The sequence below is a fragment of the Chironomus tepperi genome, unplaced genomic scaffold (genome assembly GCF_022539635.2).
Source record: "Chironomus tepperi strain 1889 unplaced genomic scaffold, CSIRO-AGI_Ctep_v1 contig_100, whole genome shotgun sequence".
Lineage (NCBI taxonomy): Eukaryota > Metazoa > Arthropoda > Insecta > Diptera > Chironomidae > Chironomus > Chironomus tepperi.
In genome coordinates this window covers 2,112,859-2,128,614 of record NW_027226222.1, presented here as the reverse complement: position 1 = coordinate 2,128,614, position 15,756 = coordinate 2,112,859, and the positions used below count along the sequence as shown (strand labels likewise).

Below are 15,756 nucleotides of genomic sequence, written 5' to 3'. Positions count from 1 at the left end.
ATGTTAAATTGCTCAAAGAAAGACATTTACCTGCTGTACATCTTGATGTTTGCGACAAATTTTGCAATAAAGGTGATAATAATCTTGGATAAGAAGCACGCGAAAATAAGTCACACCTCGAGATTATTTTTTGCAACTTAATTCACAAATGTCAATCATTAATTTGCATCCAAAAATAATTAAACATCAATGTCGTTTTGTGCGGGCTTCAAGTCACATTTATCACTCAATTCATCAAGATTGGAACTGACCGTGTACTGTATTATCACTCATTTGTTAAGTATCTAATTGGATTAAGGAATCGAGCACAAATTAATTAATGTAGGAAAATTCCAAAAAAATTATGACAGCTTACTCTGATCCAGATTATACTTTAAGTGTGTATTCAATTGATAAAGGAAGGAAGTGAATTGAAATGAAGTAACAACCAAGTTCCTATCAAATATACAATAACTGGATGAAAATATTACTAAACTAGATCTTGAATTTATGAAGATTGAAAACAAACTTAGCAAACATTTCTTATGAGGGGACAAACAACCATAAAAAGGGGAAATCAACTAATTCTCGTTACAAATAAAATTTGAATATTAAACGACAGTTGATAAATTCTTCGCAAGCATCCCCGCTATTTAAGCCACAAAATTGTATGATTGCAGGACATACAACGCCTAGTTTACATAATATTGTATCAATATATCCTGGTATGTGCAATCGCAATCATATTTGAGAGCCAAATTTAGTTTTGCCCAGTTGTTGTCAATTTTGTCTATTACTTTCTAGACAGTCAAGGCTACTGGAGTACTTTAAATTAAATAATCAATAACCATCCTACTATAGTATCGTAATTCATAATTCCAGTATATTATCGAACGGAAAACCCCACAATAAATTAAATCCAGCTCTAAATTGCTAATCCAATCCGTTGATTTGTGAAGAAATAGAAAATTTGAAGAAATTGTCAAATTCTATTGTCTTCGGAGTTGACCGGCATTTAAGCTAATCTTGAAAATTACACTCATTATTGTCATTACCATGTACAAAGTCAGTACCTCATAACCTTTTCAATTAAGCATTGAACGAAGTTGAAACTCAAATCTCTTGATTACCTCGCTTTACGCCGTTTTGCATCTCTCATGCCAATCAATCGCTTAAAAAATATGATCACAACGAAAATTGCGAAGGATGTATTCGACAGAGCAAAACGACATTAATAAATCAATGGCTGTAATGTTTCCTCATAATGCTAATGTTTGTTATTTCAATTTTCACATTCGCGCATGTCTCAAATTTTTTGACTGACTGAATGGATTAGCAGTTTTTTAAAAAAAAATACCCATATGAAATGGACTTGAAGTATTAACTCACTCAAGATGTAGAATTAATGGCATTTAGTAACGTCTCTATTGAGATGATGAGCACTTCACTTATAATGTGATGCAATTATAGCTTATAATTCAGATAAACAATCAAATGTTATTGTTTCTCTCTTTTATTTCTTTCATCCCTGACCTGAAACTATATATAAGCAACAAATCTGAAAGCATCAAGGTATCATGTAAGTGAAAAAAATTTCACCTGCACAAAAGCAGGAGTTTGTGATTTTTTCGCTTAAAACGAGTTTCATCTGATTTGACTGTCTTCATACACGTTTACATACGTTAATGTTGAGCTTTAACATATTTTGCGGAATTTATTCCATGACATTGGACTTGATCGGTACGGTTTGGTTGGCTGTCTAGCTTTTAATTCAATACTGATTATCGTCACTGGATTTAGGTTGCAAATTCTCAAACTTAAATGTTGCAAAACTTAACGGTCAAAAATTTGAATTTTTCGTAAACACTAACACTATGAAAGAAAATTTTCTAAATTTGATTTACAATATATTCTACTTTCTGTTAAGTTTTGTTAGTACAAAAACATTGGAAATGCTTTACTATTTACTAATCTAACTAGCTAAACCTAAAAATGAACATATGTATTGATATTTGAGTAAAAATTTGATATTTTAATATCTTGACTGGATCTTTAAACAATATTTTCATCTGATTCTAAAATGCGCACCAATCGTCAATCAAATCGACCATTATACTCTTTCCTTTTGACCAGAGCAAAATAGACTTTATGCTTGATGTTCGATGACATGCCATTTAAGCTGATGGTAGCAAAAATAAAGAGAGAAATAAATAAAAGGCGAATATAATTTCTATAATTTATGGTCAGAAGACGATTTCCAGTTGATACGGTTAATGGCAACGAGATTGGCGATGATGAAATGTTGTTATCATGCATTCATGTTTTTTTTATTTTTCATTCCATCCATTTTGTCTTATTACATGCTATTGCGTGATTTTTTACAGATAAAATGCCATTTGTTGCAAGATTTTTCATAGAAATACATATCGAGTACATGACGTACACATAATGTTATAGTTGAGGAACTGTTTGGCTGATATTTTTCAATAGATTGAAATTAATTGAGACGTTTAAGGAATAGGATACAAAGTAACTTGCTTAACTTTACGAATCAATCATTAAACTGAGAATGAAGACAGTTCAGAATGCCGGAAGTGCTTCTAGAATATTTAAATTTATTCTTTGCTAATGGAATCTGGATGTTTGTTAGTTTACTGCAGGGGGTGTGTACATCAATGTCCATCAAGTCTGCATCGGATTACACATGGTTGAGCTGTTTGTGGATTGATATTTAGGTTTCTGAGGATTTAATCATTGTACGCTAAGCTGGATTAGCAATAAGAATGTAATTTCCTATAGGTTAGATATCGCCAAAGTTCAAAAAGCATGTCGGATAGTGTAGGATCCTTAAAGTTTAATGATTCTCGACTTGGCTGGAACTTACAAAAATTAGCATCGACCTACATAATTTTAGATAAATTGCTACAGCTAGAACGTACAATTTGCGTACGCAAACATACATTAAAAAAGCAAGCAATTCTTACATGGATGCAGCATAATGAAAGAAATCAATCAGCTCAAGTATTACATTTCAAGCATATATCCTATTCGCATACCAAAGACAGAAATATGAAGTAATTTTATTATTAAATCTTCACAAGCAGGTGATTAAAGCATACATTTATTATCTGTCGGCTCTATTATGTTGCATACTCTATTGAATAGATAAATACCGCATTCATGCCACAGGTTATAATCGATGTGAATACAAAAAAGAGAAGTATAGGAAAATTATGCTAATCTAAATTGATCCCATGTGCTGCCAATCACAAATGCCTTTATTATTGTGAAAAATCGATGAAAGTTGAATCAATACTTAATAAAAATGCAATTTGCATTCATATTCAATAATATGAATATGGATATACTTATATCCAGATGCAACTGTTCCCATGGATATACTTTTTAAAGGAAAAAATTTCAGTTTCACTTACGAATAAGAAAAGATTTCAATGGCCGTATAAGGAAGATACTTCATGAAGATATTAAGCAGTGCTTTCCAGAATTTTGTATTAAGCCATGCATACCAAAATCTTATTCCGCATGTGTTAGCACAGCAACAATTGAATTTCCTTTCATGTTTTGATGCAATCATCAATTAAGTTGCAGTAACTACTGATTGAGACGAAGTTTGTTGAAGGAAGTAAAATTGATTGCTAAAACTTTTGATGCAAGATATGATGGAAGTGTAGCTATGCTCATGATACAAGGATTTCGTTGTATTTATCCTATATAGAGCATGAAATTATAAAGAAAAATTTAACGGTCATTTTGTGTTTAAATTTTATTTGAATTGATTTCCCGTTTCGTAGTTTTTGTCCCTCCGCTTACAAAACCTAAAGAATTGTAAACAAACATTGTAATTGTCATTTCAACCAGAATTAAATAGTTTTTATGGTTATAACATTAGTAAACAATTAAATGTCTTCTTGTTAGACTTAGAAAACCACAAGAAAGTCATACACGATTGAATTTAATCAGCCAAGAAGTCAAGTGAAGCTTGAAAATTAATAAAAAAGCATTTACTGCTAAAAAGCGCTAAAAATCGATTGAAATTTATCGATTTTGACTTTCCAATTGAAGCTAATAAATTTCCATTGGATCTCATCATGTTGTTGTTATTTTTTATTACAGTTGCGGCAATTGAGTCTCCACCAAAATGTAAAGATTGCTTTTGATTTATCATTTTTCCACTTATGGCTGAAAATTGCACTTGCTTTCATACAACGAAGGCAGGTTTTTATTTTGAAATTGAGCCGCACATCAAGTTTGTCATTTCTGATTATTTTGTAATATTACGCGGTACGTACCACAAAAGAAACGAAATGAAAATGAACTGTAAGAAGAAGGAAGAGTTTATTGCTGTACTTAACAAGACAAAAAGAGAGAAACAAAAACAAAAAAACTGAAATTTCTCATAAAAATTTAAAACTTTTGTTGTTGGAACCGAAATTAACCACTCAAGAACGACATAAATAACTTTCATTTCTGATAGCTAGAGGCAATTTCGATATCGCTTTAAATTTTTTATATTGAACATATTGTGAGAGCGACAACTTGCCAATATGCTGATAAAATTTTCATATCGTTTTTATTATGCATTTTAATGTCCATTGGCGAACGTGTAAAATTTACATATAGGGAAATTAATTGCTGTCAGAATAGATTAGGTCATGATATGCTTTACGTTTACATCACGAAAATTATGTAAATTGACTTTTAACGATTGTTGCCTAAATATTTTAGGTTATGTTTCTAATATCCGAGAGTCAGATCTAGACTGGTAGCAGTTCCGTGAAGGCGACTTAAAGAGTGATTTACGGGCACAAAATTGGCTATAAAACTTAAGAGTATCAATACCGTAAATAGGAGTAGATGTAGAACTTCTCTAAGCTAGCCCTGAGACAGATCTATGTAACATCAAGTTTGCCTTTCCATACTGTTGATTACTGGATTTTGTTTTTTCACTGGACTGAAACAGAGAGGTAAAGCCTTCTGTGCATAACATCAGTAAGATTTTCCATTCGTAATTTTTTCCTTGCTCGAAATTCTTAATCATTTTAGGTATTTATTTTTAGATTCACCGGCTTCTTCACTCCTTCTTCCTAGTGATAATGATAAAGCTTCCCTTTAGTCTCCTACAAGTCCAAGTACTTCAAACGTTTCTCAATATCTTCATTAAGATTGTTGAACGATATTTCAACATTTTGTCATAGTTGGCTTTGAGATTCAGAAATATTTAGTTGGTTAGTTGAAATTGAGATTGAAACATTGTAACTGATTAAAAATGTATAATTTGTTTTTATACATAAATACTGTTTACTGAAGTTTAAATTTATTGTGTGTTGCGAACGTAAGTGAATTTCGATCCTACTGGATCTTGTTTTTAAGATCGTAAAAATTAATTAGATATTACTGGATCTTACTTAATGGTCGAGGAAGTGTTTTGGATTCAACTGGATTTTCAAATTGATGTGCATTTGAGACATAAATGCACTAAAGTTAATCAATAGGATTCATTTTGCTCCATAATACATCTAGTAAGCATATGAAATTAAGTGTATGGATATAATAATTAATATAAGAACGAGAAACATAAACATTGGAAATACAGAGTTGTTTACTTTTTATTTAAATGGCGTTTTAAGGCAGCAATATATTCTAGGAACAGTATTTCAATCTTAGAAACGAAACTAGATGTTTACTTACAGAATTAGCACAAGAATGACTGAGTTAAATCTACTTTATACTGACTTTAAAGAGATTCAGCTGAATCCATATAGTATTTACATCCATACCACCCATAGTCGTGTCTTGATTGATTTCAATAAAAATAATAATGGATATCCATTAAAAAGCCACAATTAAGCAGCACTGTTGGAAAGTTATGTTTGATTATTAATTAAGATTCCAACAAAAAGCTGAGCAAGTTAAACATCTTCATTTACTGACTAATACGAAGCAAGTCAATCCGATTTCCTTTTCATGTAATTTCATGTATGATATCATGTAAATTACATGTGTCATAACTTACCATCAGTAAATCATTTCCTTTCGGAAACATGTTCAGCTCGTCGACGGTATTTTTATTTACTCAGTTGGTAAATTCCGATAGAAATTTTTAGATTAAGAAAAAAAAGGCACATGCACACATTTTCTATCTATCAATCAAATCTCCATCCCATATAATCACAGACTTGCAAAACCTGATAGAGCAAAAAATTCCGTCAATAGCTTTTTACTTTCAATTGATCGTCGAATCAGACATACCGGAGTCTTTCACCTTTCTTTTTCATCACATCATACAAAAAAATGCGGCGTATTATTTTTTTGTTGCTATTGTCTGCATAACACTACGTTGCCATCAAGTCTCACTCTCTCGCAAAATAAGTAAGCAATATCTCTCTTTGATGATATTTTGTTTTCTACAATTTCATGGTCTCTAGTTTTTTTTAGCTTGTACTTGTTGTGGATTAGCATTTTTGGGTGGATGAAATATTGGACACATTGTCTTTAATATTGTACAATTTATGGAATTGAAAAATAATTAGTGAGTGACTTGGGGAGGTGCATAGTATGCTATGATCGGCACCTGATTAAATTAATTTGTTTTCAAACAAACAGGATCCGAGTCGATTTGCTTGTTACGTAAGTTCTACTTGTGAACATCATGAAGATGTAAAACAGGTAAGCTAGTAGCTAGAAAGTATCGGGGAAACCCATGCAATTGCAACTTTAGACATTATGATCTCAAAAAAAAATTTAACGGCCATAAAATTTTCAAATTCATCAAAAAATATTTTTAAACAATTCAAAATTTAAATAGCCGTTAAAATCAAAATTGTTACATCAATAAAAAAAAATGAAATTTTGATTGCCCTGAACGATGCGTTAACTGCCAAAATCACTTGAGAGCACCATACTACATACCATTTCATTATTTTTTATTATAGACATTTATTTCTGTAGACTAATTTCTTCATAAAAATGAAAATGTTTAACAAAAATTTTCATCTAAAAATTGCGATTGAGAGCAAGCTTAAAATACCTTAAAAAGGCATCATTTAAATAACATTAAATTTTTTAACAAGTGAAATTTTCAATTTCATTAACTTTATTATTTATTTGTACTAGCCATAGCTTTTGGATGATGTGAAAATGTACTTAATTATAACAGACGGTTCGTCATCGTATTTACTTTCGAATTAAATGAAAAATGAAGCATAAGAGAGTGTCGGAATCTTTTGTATTATTTACTACAGCACGTGTTTATACGCGTACCTCCTTGAACATTTTGTTGTTTTGTGCTGTCATATTCGATAAATATAATATAATAATCTACGTACACAATATTTAATATAAACTTTTAAAAATGGAAAGTTATTTACTTACTTACTTCTACTTCTTCTTGACTATCATAGCTCATTGCTAAAACTTGCTTCCTAATTGGTCTCCATGCATAACTGAGATGAAGTAATTTCTTGCACTACATTCATGTAATGTTTAATGTTGATTAAAGAATCATGTTCTCTTCCATGTCTAGATACACACCATCCCCATAAAGGAACTAATTCCTCCTCTTATCATAACTTGTTTATGCACTTTGCATCACCAATCGTTGACTTAATTGCTTTTTTAAAGTTTCATTTCCACTTAAAGTGGATGTACAGCAACAAAAAGCTAAATAAATGAAGAAATATTTGCAATTTATAATGATATGCTGAACTAGACCTTGGCATACCGTCAAGGTTAATCGGCACAGAAATAAAAAATGCCATTCAATTCTATTTGATTAAACATTTTAATTGTTTTCCAGGGTAAACGGAAAGTGTCCTGCTTTTAGCACTTCAATTTTAGCAGTGTCCTGCTTTTAGCACATATGTTTGAATTTTGAAAAACCGTTAGAAATTAACAGAGAATAATTAATTTATTCTTGAATTTAAAGCATACATTTAAGTTCTAATCGATTATTAGTTGATAACTTGCAGGAATATTATCAATTTACTTGATTAATTCAGCAAATATCAATTAATATTAACATTAAAAATTTTGTGTTTTTACCGTTAATTTTTTATTCAAATTTCTGATGCTAAAAACAATACAAATTCGTGCAAAACCGTACAAAATTAACTGACAGTTTTTCTATTCGTTTACCCTGGATTGTTTTCTGTATTTCCATATTATTTTTTTTTCCTTCTCTATCCACTTCTTGTCGTCGACACAATGACAGCATATTGATAGACAGAATGTGCTGCAGTAAGTGAATTTTATGTCCTGATATAAGATAGTCCCGAGCGACATAAGGCAGTGAACTCCATGGGTTGAATCATCATTAGCAGTAAAACGTCCTAATGCAGTTCTGGATCTTACTGATCTGAATAGCTACAGGTTCTTTTACGGTCTACTAATGACATCTAGTAGTTTCGTGTTCCTTAAAACGACTTATAACAAGACATATGTAGAGTTATCACATCCAGTTCCACTCTCAAATAAAATAATTATGAGTAACCCCTGAATGACTTAAAGAAGTACTTGAGAGCAAATCCATGAGTGAAAAAATGCTATAAAAAGATTTTGATTTGCAATATTTCTTTTAATACGTCCCAATTCCTAATTGTTTTTAACTAAAGATGTATAAAAACTTGGTCTGCATCTTTCCTGATTTAAAAAGTGTAGAATAAATGGCTATTAAGTGAGATATTGTTAAAAAACTTCCGTCACTCGGTTAACTTTACGAATTTTTTTTTCCTACAAATCTTAAAAAATATCAATAATTACTTAATTTTACATTGCTAATATCGTCTAAAGTCTTTCTAATTCTTGATTTAGATTCATTTTTGTTGGATTAAAGCGTTTAAAACACTTAGTTAAGCTTAAAACTGCAAAAAAACCGTCACTCGGTTAACATTTTTACGTACGTAAAAACGTAAGAAAAACGTAACATTTCAAATTTATTAATTTAATTAATTTTGTAGGGATATAAGAGCATCAAATACAATCGCTTTTCATTCCATCAGCACTAATTGATGATATGTTTAAAGTTCGAATTGTAAATATTAGTAATTATGGATATTGTTAGGAAATTAAAAACGACAAGTTGAGAAATATTGCACATCGAAATTTTTCAGTTCCGTTTACTCATGGATTTGCTCTTGAGCATTAATGTGTAAAGTTTTATGAGTATTTAGGAGATTTAGAGCTACAAAAAGCCACAAATTGACCTAAGCTTTCAATAGAAACCAAAAAATACGATCATAATTTGTTAATTCCTTTAAGGTTTATATTATATTTTGTACGCTTCGTTCATAGTGATTAATCGCATTAAATTTCTGTTACAGCTGAACAACATACACAAAATGCACTGAATATGAAGTGCAACAAGTCATAAGTGTATTTTACAGGAAAACGTAAATTATTAATCCATCAAATCGTTGAATAGTCATTTACTCTATCAATTATTAAAGAATAGAAAGAAAGAATTTACTGAAAATTGAATATCCAAGTCACGTCGCCAAATGGGGAGGGAAAATAGTGCGCGTTGGAAGTAGAAAATCAAAATCAATTAGAGGCAATTATCATGAACATTTTTATTATATTACCTATTAATCTGAAGCATGTCGTTATGACTCTACAATTTCAGAACAAATCACATTTGTTCTGCTTCTTTTCAGAAGACGTGCCTCTACTCGCTAAGAGGAAGTGGCAATTGATGATCATCTTTATTTTTCTCTTCTTTTTCTTTATTTCTATTAAATTATAATCACTTTTCCTTTAAGAATCTTTGTTATGGACGTGACAATGACGAGTCAATGTTTTCGGTTTGACTGATTGGATCAGGTTAGGTTGCTGAGGCATAGACTTGTCGAAGCTTCATTTAATGGAAGTTTTTTGATAAAGACTGTATTCTACTATAAGATGATAAATGGTAGCTAGCTCCTGAGCCAGACATAAAGCAAACCTCAGGTGCTAACTAAAGGAAGCAAACTCATCGATCACATTGATTTATTAGACTAGCCAAATAAGTTGTCAGTGAAAAAACTGTCAAAAAATATTTGAAATTTAAAGTTCAAAAAACATTTAAAAAACACAAGTTCAATTTTTTTTGACAAAAACTGCTAGAAAATTAACGGCCAAAAAATATTTGAAAACGTAAAATGCGTTTTAAAACTCCGTGAAATAATCCAATCGATGATCACTTAACTTTTCATACTTACGTATTAGAGTAGGAAATTGAATGCTGAGCAAATCCATGAGTGAAAAAATGCTATAAAAAGATTTTGATTTGCAATATTTCTTTTAATACGTCCCAATTCCTAATTGTTTTTAACTAAAGATGTATAAAAACTTGGTCTGCATCTTTCCTGATTTAAAAAGTGTAGAATAAATGGCTATTAAGTGAGATATTGTTAAAAAACTTCCGTCACTCGGTTAACTTTACGAATTTTTTTTTTACAAATCTTAAAAAATATCAATAATTACTTAATTTTACATTGCTAATATCGTCTAAAGTCTTTCTAATTCTTGATTTAGATTCATTTTTGTTGGATTAAAGCGTTTAAAACACTTATTAAGCTTAAAACTGCAAAAAAACCGTCACTCGGTTAACATTTTTACGTACGTAAAAACGTAAGAAAAACGTAACATTTCAAATTTATTAATTTAATTAATTTTGTAGGGATAAAGAGCATCAAATACAATCGATTCCATCAGCACTAATTGATGATATGTTTAAAGTTCGAATTGTAAATATTAGTAATTATGGATATTAGAAATTAAAAACGACAAGTTGAGGCAATCGAAATTTTTCAGTTCCGTTTACTCATGGATTTGCTCTGCTGATGAACATTAAAAAGAGAATTAAAGATTTTTCAATCATCTTGAGCATAATTTGATTTGATTCTTTTCATAAAATGCACACTTTATGTAGCACTCATTGAATTTGTGAGATATAAATGCGTATGCTGTTAAGATAAACGACTTTCTCATCACAAATATTTGCTCTCTTATTGCTTAATGTTGTCTTTCCTGAACATCATAAGAGAATAGACAAAAAATAAAAAAAAAATCTTTTCCTCTCATTCAATATTGATTTTTAATGTGAATTTATGTTGAAGATGTTCGTTCAACCGTTGTATGTGATGACTATAATAAGCTTATGAGTATGAAACAAAGAATATATTCATCGATTCATTTTTATTATTATTTCTTTATACAATTTTTTGAAGGTCCCCACATGCATGCGTTGCCTGTTCACAATGAATAGTCATAGACTTAACAGTTAACCACAAACAATAGATCATGAAGACTTATTATGTTACATCTTTGATACTTGGTTCCAGACAATAGAAAATAGAATGGCATTTTAAGCTAATACCTTAAGTCTAAATAGTCAATAGACATTTGCATAGTTGATGCTCTAAGAAAATTTTTAGGCTACTCAGAGGTCAACAAATCGTTTAAATGTTTCTAACGCCTTTAGGGGATATCCACACATGCATGAATAGCAAGCAAAGCATTTAGAAACTGAAGTGATGATGGACATGACAAGGGATTACTCAGTTATCACATTCGAGTTTCATGATTGTTGTATGGATCAGTTCAGGAACTCAAATCTATGGATGAAGGCGGGATCTCAGTTAAAAATCTTTTGTTGTTTTTGAAACAAATTCGTTATTTTTTTTAAAATTTTCAAAATTTAAAAATCAAATTTCCGTTACAAAAAAAAGTTTGAAAATTTTAATACTGCTATTTAATCTAAATTGAGGACCTCCATTACCAAGAATCCTTGAAGATGACTTAATAAATCTCATCATTTAAGAAATCTTTTGATATTCAATTAGCTAAAGTTTTGGCACAAGTTTAAGCGAATATCAATCAAGAAATTTACACTTGATAATCCATGGACAATGACTTTTGCACTTACTTTTTTTGAGGGTCATTCACATGCCAACCTTTCGTTATATGTCAAACATTTCGCGATAATAATCAACGCATTAGTTCAAAAAAAATAAGTTTTGTTAGATATGCCAAACTCTCTCATGTAGCTTTTTCGATTAATTAAAAGCACATTAATCACAACATAGACATAGAAATGAATGATTTGTAACAAATTGTAGATTTTATTAGAAGAGAGTAAGAGATTATCATACATGAAATTAACTTGAAGGTCTCCATGGTTATGATGAATACATGAATTAGGTGTCTTAAATGGTGAAAATTAAGAGTGAAACATACATGCATGTAATTTCATATAATAGCATTTTTAAATAGAGCTTTCAACAAGTAAAAATTACCTGTCTATTTTATCATGACTGTTGTTGTTGATTTGAATTAAGAAATTTCACGAGATAATGTGACGCAAGACATAAGAGTAGCAAAAATTTTTATATAAAATTGAGTTCATGTACTTTTTTGGGTAAATGTTTTCGTCCGCTAATTTGATATTAAAAGAAAAACGTTTATTTAAAATGTTAAACATCTCTCTCACTCACTTACTCTCTATACTATATTGTGCAATGTAATGGCAATAATGAATAATAATCTAAGTGAAATGGACATGAGCGAGCTATTACAGATCGATCATAGTGTGCCTTATTTTAAAGCAATTTTATTTGCATCATCAAAGACTCATTAAATCTAATAACATTGCTGAATTTAGTACGCAAATTAGCAACATTTTTACATTCATTCGCACTATGAGATCGTTCATCATTTTAGTAATAATAATTAATAATTAATGCCAAATGTTTCGATTTTCAGCCACATCATGATATTGTGTGCATGCACAAAGTCCTTCAAATAATTACAATTGTACTTTCAATGTTTCTTTATGAGAATCATTTGGTAAAATAAATAACATTAAAAATTTAACAATTTCTCAATCTCATCATTAATGTTGGTGCTTCTATCATGGCTCAAAGATTCAGTGTAGACAGAAAAGAATCCTTCAAGCTTTTGCGAGTTTTCCGTTTGTTTTTCTTTAATAAAGTAGTAAATCTTTTGTGAAACCTGTTGAATAGAATAATTATAGTTATGAAGATCAATGACATTTGGATGGTATGGGAAATACTTACGTAAACATCCAAACTAGCGTACATCAACTGATTTTCGGACAATGTCATGTTCCAATTACTCATTCTAACTTGTCTTGCTTTATCGACCTTCTGTTTTAATGTCTGAAGTGCCAGATTAGCTAAACTCCATCTTTCGGAACTGTTAAATACTTGATTATAGAATGCTCCTAATTCCACACATTTCTCAATTAATGGATCTGCTTTGATGTATGGGAAGTCTCTTTCTAGCTTTCTGAAATCATTCTTAATATTAACTCCATGTAAAATTGTCTTTGGATGGTTGAGATATGCCACAAATGATGCTGGAATTTTCTTCATCCTTGAAACTTGAACAATATAGCATTCATCTAAATCACAACAAATTTGAATGACGGATGTTTTGTCAGGTCCTGATGTCCAATTAAATGACCATTCCATATCAAATGCAACAGCAATTCCATCATTCAAGTCTTTTGACTGCTCATCAATTTGTGTAAGTAACTTATCAAAAGTTTCAGCACATTCGTAAAAATCTGTTATGTAGTGGATCTTTCCTGAATAAGTTATAAATTCTTTACTGTCACAATTAAATCTGTCTGATGAATAAGTTGCTGAATCGTCATCATTACTTAAATTTAATCTTTTTTTCTCATCATTAAATAAATTTAAAGGTTTTGTATTTTTTCTCCAGTTCGGTCTCGGTTTTTTCTTAGTGTCTGCATTTTCTTTTGATTTCTTAGCACCTTTAGTCATCCATTCAGGAATTTTACGTTGTTTACCACTCATATTTCCTTGATTTAATTAATTTTTATTTAAAATTATTCTAAACAAAAATAATTTTCTTCAATGTTTACTTTTTTCAAAATAAATAACGGTCAAAATTAATGCGAACTGAAAATATTTGAAATTAAAACGACCGTTAATATTAAGTTACATAATACATGCACGAAGTCAATGAATTCACATGCTTTGTTATCAAACATTTTGCACATATTATAAAACAATAAATAAAAGGCATTAACTTTACAATCGATACCACCCATGCGTTGAATTTTAGCATTAATAGCTGAAACCACTTAACTCGTAAGATGCTTACATGATACTTTATTTTTACTTCTGTGGATCTTAATTCGAGGTGTTAATTAACAACCTGCAATGAAATAACTCCCTGTTTATTTGCATGTCAAATTTGAGCTGAATCAACGCCTTATTTGCTCAACTTCCTATTATTATTAATAACAAAAAAAATCACAATGATATGAGATCACAAAAATTCGTGTTGTGGATGTACAGACGCAAAAATTTCCAACATGAATAAATAATTTATGATTCATTCAGTATGACACGTGTTGTTGTGGGAATTTCAGTTAACAAAAGCAGTGAGAGTCAATTTCTTCTTGTTAATTTACAGCATTTCTCTTTTTGCGTAAGGCTTAATTATCCAGTACCTAAATCAAAAATTAAAATGAAAAGTAAATTTTTTATATTCGTGTGATCTTTGCAACAAGTCAGGTACATTACAATTTTTTACAATCTCTTACCCTTTTCACCCACTCACATTTTATTGCCGTTGATGTCAAAGAGTTACACGCAAGCATAGATTACCTAACTTCCAATCTCTTAACTTGATAATCATTCATTATTATATTGATTAAGTCTATGGAAGTTTCCAGTAATAATTTCAATCATGTTTAGATTCAATAAAATTAAATTAATAAATTTATTAACATAAAAATTCCAAGTCTTTAGGAAATGTTTCATTCATCCTTTGGATGCTCAACATTTAATATATTTTTCTCTGAAGGTGTCACCATTTTTGATGCAGATGGATAGAGCCTTATAGTCAGTATTGGATTTGAGCATGTGGATATAAATTCCACTGGCGACTTATCGAGCTTCCAACAATCTTCTTTCATATGAATGCATTTTAAGCTATTTACGGTTAGAATATTATTAAGCACAGTTTCATTGACATTCTTGTCATGCATTAAGTAAAGGTCTGTAAGATCAGGAAAATGACTTAACATCAGTGAAATCCGACTATATCCATTAGGATAGATCTTTAATGTTTCAACACTTCGTTTGCAACAAATTGGAAGATTGCTAATGAAAGTCACTCCAACCAGTGCTCCGATACTTAATGATTTTAATTTAGGCATTTCTAGATTGTGAAGGATTTGGGTACAATAACATGAAACAGTAATATGCCTTAAATTAGGTAAAACAACTTGTTTAAAATCCATTTTTGCAGCATATAAATTTAAATGAAGCTCTTCGATGTTATTGTAATGCAGTAAGACCCTATTCAATGATTGAGCATCGATTTCAGAATTCCGAAAAACTAATTCCTTTAAATTATCATTTGGTATAGTATCTTCATCAAAGAAGTCATGTTTATGTTCTATAAGAAGAACTTTCAAGTCAGGTAAATAATCAGTAATAAAATTGAGAGAATTTTCATAATTAATCTTCAAGATTCTCAATGTAGAGTTTTGCGTCTGGAAAAATTCAATGGTGCTATCTTGGAGCTTTTCTGTATTCTCCACGTCAAATTCTAGTTCGTCTAACATGAAAGTTGATTCTTCATTAAAAACTGCTAAATCCTCACCGACTGTTAGTTTCTTCAGGTTTGGTGCATTTGTAAATAAGTAAAACAACTGGAAATAATTATTATTTATATTACAACTTGATTTACTAAATAACTTTATATCTTACATTTTTTGCT

The 15,756-nt window shown here is 30.2% G+C and overlaps 1 protein-coding gene across 1 annotated transcript; it reads right to left on the bottom strand.

The window, feature by feature from the left end:
- Positions 1-11,210: 11,210 nt before the first annotated feature.
- On the bottom strand, positions 11,211-13,867 carry WRNexo (WRN exonuclease). Its single transcript, XM_070636004.1, has 2 exons — positions 13,053-13,867; positions 11,211-12,987 (listed from the first exon to the last, which is right to left on the bottom strand). The coding sequence occupies exons 1-2, from the start codon at positions 13,815-13,817 to the stop codon at positions 12,838-12,840; spliced, it is 915 nt and encodes a 304-aa protein (XP_070492105.1). The 5' UTR covers positions 13,818-13,867; the 3' UTR covers positions 11,211-12,837.
- Positions 13,868-15,756: the final 1,889 nt, after the last annotated feature.